The sequence below is a fragment of the Aplysia californica genome, unplaced genomic scaffold (genome assembly GCF_000002075.1).
Source record: "Aplysia californica isolate F4 #8 unplaced genomic scaffold, AplCal3.0 scaffold00053, whole genome shotgun sequence".
In the NCBI taxonomy this organism is placed as follows: Eukaryota; Metazoa; Mollusca; class Gastropoda; order Aplysiida; family Aplysiidae; genus Aplysia; species Aplysia californica.
In genome coordinates this window covers 934990-938390 of record NW_004797323.1, presented here as the reverse complement: position 1 = coordinate 938390, position 3401 = coordinate 934990, and the positions used below count along the sequence as shown (strand labels likewise).

Below are 3401 nucleotides of genomic sequence, written 5' to 3'. Positions count from 1 at the left end.
TAAAATATGTGGATGTATGGGCCAAAGGCCTTTCAAATCAATAAATCATTTTGAATCTTGAATCTCTCTCTCTCTCACACACACACACACACATTAATCATGCAAATGCACACATGTACACAATATATATGTGCAGTGAGATCCCTTCAAATGGGCCGAGGTGACTAGCTTGGTCAACACGAGCCCTTCATTGTTCTATTGTCCGGAACACTGTCCTGCTGACGTATCAAGTCCCCATCCCGGACGTCACTCTCTCCCTGAATAATCTGTAACGTGGCGTACGGGTTTGGTCCCATGAGCAGACAGTCTTTGGGCAGCATCGAGAACTGGCGTGTCCACTCAGAGGATGGCACCACAGTTTTGTTTAAATATGCTGGGATAGAGTTTTTGTCCTTTACGTCATAAATCTTTGAACAATAGCTGCTAATTTGAGATTGCACAATTTTAAACGCCTCGACTTCGTCATAGAAATCCGGGCCCTGTTGGTGAATCAGTCTCCACAGAGACGCGTTAAAGTGTTCGAAGAGTTTGTAATCCACGCTGCTCCAGTTGCGATGAATATCCATGATGGAGTCCGGCACTTCCATAGTCTTGAATTTGTACTGCGCCACATTCGCGCTGTTGAAAACGATGTCTGAGAATTCCCAGCACATAAGCCGTCTCAGTAAAATCAGCGACTCGAAAAAATGCTCAGCGATAAGTATCAGGTTGAACTTTCGGTCGAAATGCACGAGATATCTTTGTATCTCGTCGTTATCTGATGTGATGTTTTTCGTGCCTGCGGGAAAACCCAGAGGAATGCCGAGGCAGTGAGACATTAAGTTCTTGGTAATGGAGAAACCATCGGGGACACACCAACGGTTAGGAGCGTTATGACGCTGGTAGAACGATTCGTAGTGCTGGAGATTGGACAGGTACTCCACCACAGGGTTCTCCACTTTGCTTGGGACCCCTGCAACTTTGTGGACCTTGAAATACTGGAATATCGACTTCAGTTGCTCAAATGGGTGCCTGACAATGCTGATGTAAACGCTGTTTTTGGGCATGATCGCGGCCATTTCGCGCTCTGAGTATATGGCGTGATCGGTGAGAATGTTGTAGCCCCTTCGAGACGGGCGATAGTCCCTGGGCGTCATGGGGTATGGCCAGTTGAGGTGCATCTTCCAGTGGACGGGGGTCACGAAGGACAGATTGCGCGTGTAGCCGAATCGGTAGAAGACACCGAGAAGTGTCGTCGTAGCGCATTTCATACCTTTGATGAACACAAAGTTTTGCTTCTCCTTACACTTGTGGGCGTGACGTGCACCGTTTTTCTGTCGGTGAGGATGTCCGGATGAGTCCAGCTCGTACAGGCTCTCTCCGTCCAAGTCCAGCATGTAGGCCGACATGTGTGCTTGTTCGTATGCTGGATTGGGTTGCAGGAATGTGACGTATACCAGCAACATCATGTACACCAGGAAGAAAGAGAAGAGAAATATCAAAAGCAGGTCAGATTTCCGGCGCACCATCTTGATGCGTATTTTTTTGATAGACCACATTGTCCAGTTGTGGGCCACAATAAAGGATCACTGAGTGTGTGGACAAGATTGGGGTCAGAGAATATCTGGACCGACGTCCATGGCAGCAATCAGCGTGTCTCCGTAAACGGTGAGCAAGATTTTTTGCGTTAGCATCCGGAAAGGTACACCGATCAAATCATACATGGAGAGACGTTAATGCGTTGTTGAAGCCGCCCATTCCACTTTAGTCCCGAGTAACACATCAGCGGCTGATACAGTAATAATAATAATAATAATAATATCAAGTTCAACTGATATGATCGGTCCTTTTGACCATTTCTTGCAGCTTCTAAGATTTGTTGAAACAACAACCATCAACAGTTATTTACCCCAAAAGGCAACTTTAAAAGCACAGGTGATCGTAAAGAACCATGACGAAAAATCACTACCATTTCCGACACATCCTGCCAACACGACCTCACAAAACTTGCTCAGTTGAAGACACATCCAAAGTACACCCTATAAAGAAGAACACCGTTGGTTTCACCGTCAACAGCACAGATCCCAAAGCCATCTCGCGAATTTCAACACACCAATAAGCTCTCGACGAGTCTGTATACTATCGTAAAGCTCTCTGGTACAGACTTGATACGACCGAGGCCGTGTAGAACGTAGTGTACCCGATATTGCCCAAATGTAATCCAAAGTACAGTGAAACCCGCGGGCGCAACTACAATTGACTACCGGGCTGCAGCGAAGCGGAGACCCCTCTGAATGTGATCAGAATGACCCGGTACAGTTCATCCACGTTGGAGGAAAAACACAGGACGCGGGCCGCGACGACGGCGACGAAAATAATCCGCCGCCATAACAAGAACTGCCGCTTTAAGCGCCACACAGAAGGAGCGCGGGGGCAGGCCGAGACACGAGGTGGGGAGGAAGGAAACCAAACCAGTTGGTGGTTGTGGCAGTGATATCTGTGCACCGTCGACTTGTCCAACAATCGATTGCCACCACCACCTCAACGCAAAACAGGAGAAGTAAAAACCGCGGTTCGGTTTGGCTGGCTATGTCCACGGGAGGTAATTCGTTTGGGTTTCAAACTGGTCTCTGGTAATGTTTGCCGCTCTAAACACGCAGTTGGTTAAACCTACCAACGAGGTGGGTTTTGTTTTTTAGGCTTCCGGTTATGTTGGACGCCTCTTTTCTACAATTTGGCCTGGCCTGTTTCACGAGCGATTCCTGGTTTTGAGTACAGGACTTTGTTGTATTTCACGTCATTTTATCACAATTACGTTATAAAAAGAGGGAACACGGGAGTTTTAGTTGGATTGAGTTGGCGAAAAGAGAAGCACATCGACAAGATAACGGCTATTTAATTTGGTAAAAGGCTAGACCGACGAACAGAAACAAGAGAATGAAAAAAAAAAGAAGTACCTGCCAGCGGCACCCTGGAATATCACGCACATAATTTTATTCAACTTCTGTCTGCAACATCGTCGCTACCTTAGAATTACAAAGTTCTATCTGCCTGGAACCTAATTTTAAGAAATTTTGCGTAAAAATGTTTGAGTTTCACATGTCAAGCTTTTTCGAATGCAATTCTTTGAATATTATAATAATGACTTCGAATAATCTTACGATTTTGATAGAGCAGATATGACATTCAAATTTGGTTTCTGTCCTCATGGTCTTAGTAACCCAAAACGGCCAAAAATATAAGATAGAACTTGGTAATTCTGAGGTAGCGACATGTTATGTGAACGTCCGTTTAAGAGGACAATTAAAACTAGCTGAACAGGTCACGCGGATACTATGGGGGTCATACTATATCTCCGGATTTTGAGGAGTGTTGTACCAGACTAGGTTGGGCTGCTATGGTCCACAATAACCCCCCCCCCC

At 46.0% G+C, this 3401-nt stretch overlaps 1 protein-coding gene across 1 annotated transcript; it reads right to left on the bottom strand.

Moving 5' to 3' along the window:
• Positions 1-64: 64 nt before the first annotated feature.
• LOC101852904 (galactose-3-O-sulfotransferase 2) lies at positions 65-2524 on the bottom strand. The gene has a single exon (XM_005092799.3). The coding sequence runs from the start codon at positions 1536-1538 to the stop codon at positions 174-176; it is 1365 nt and encodes a 454-aa protein (XP_005092856.1). The 5' UTR covers positions 1539-2524; the 3' UTR covers positions 65-173.
• Between the last annotated feature and the right edge of the window lie 877 nt (positions 2525-3401).

Coding starts and splice junctions, on each gene's coding strand:
- LOC101852904 (XM_005092799.3), bottom strand. CDS start 1,538: ATGTGGTCTATCAAAAAAATACGCATCAAGATGGTGCGCCGGAAATCT.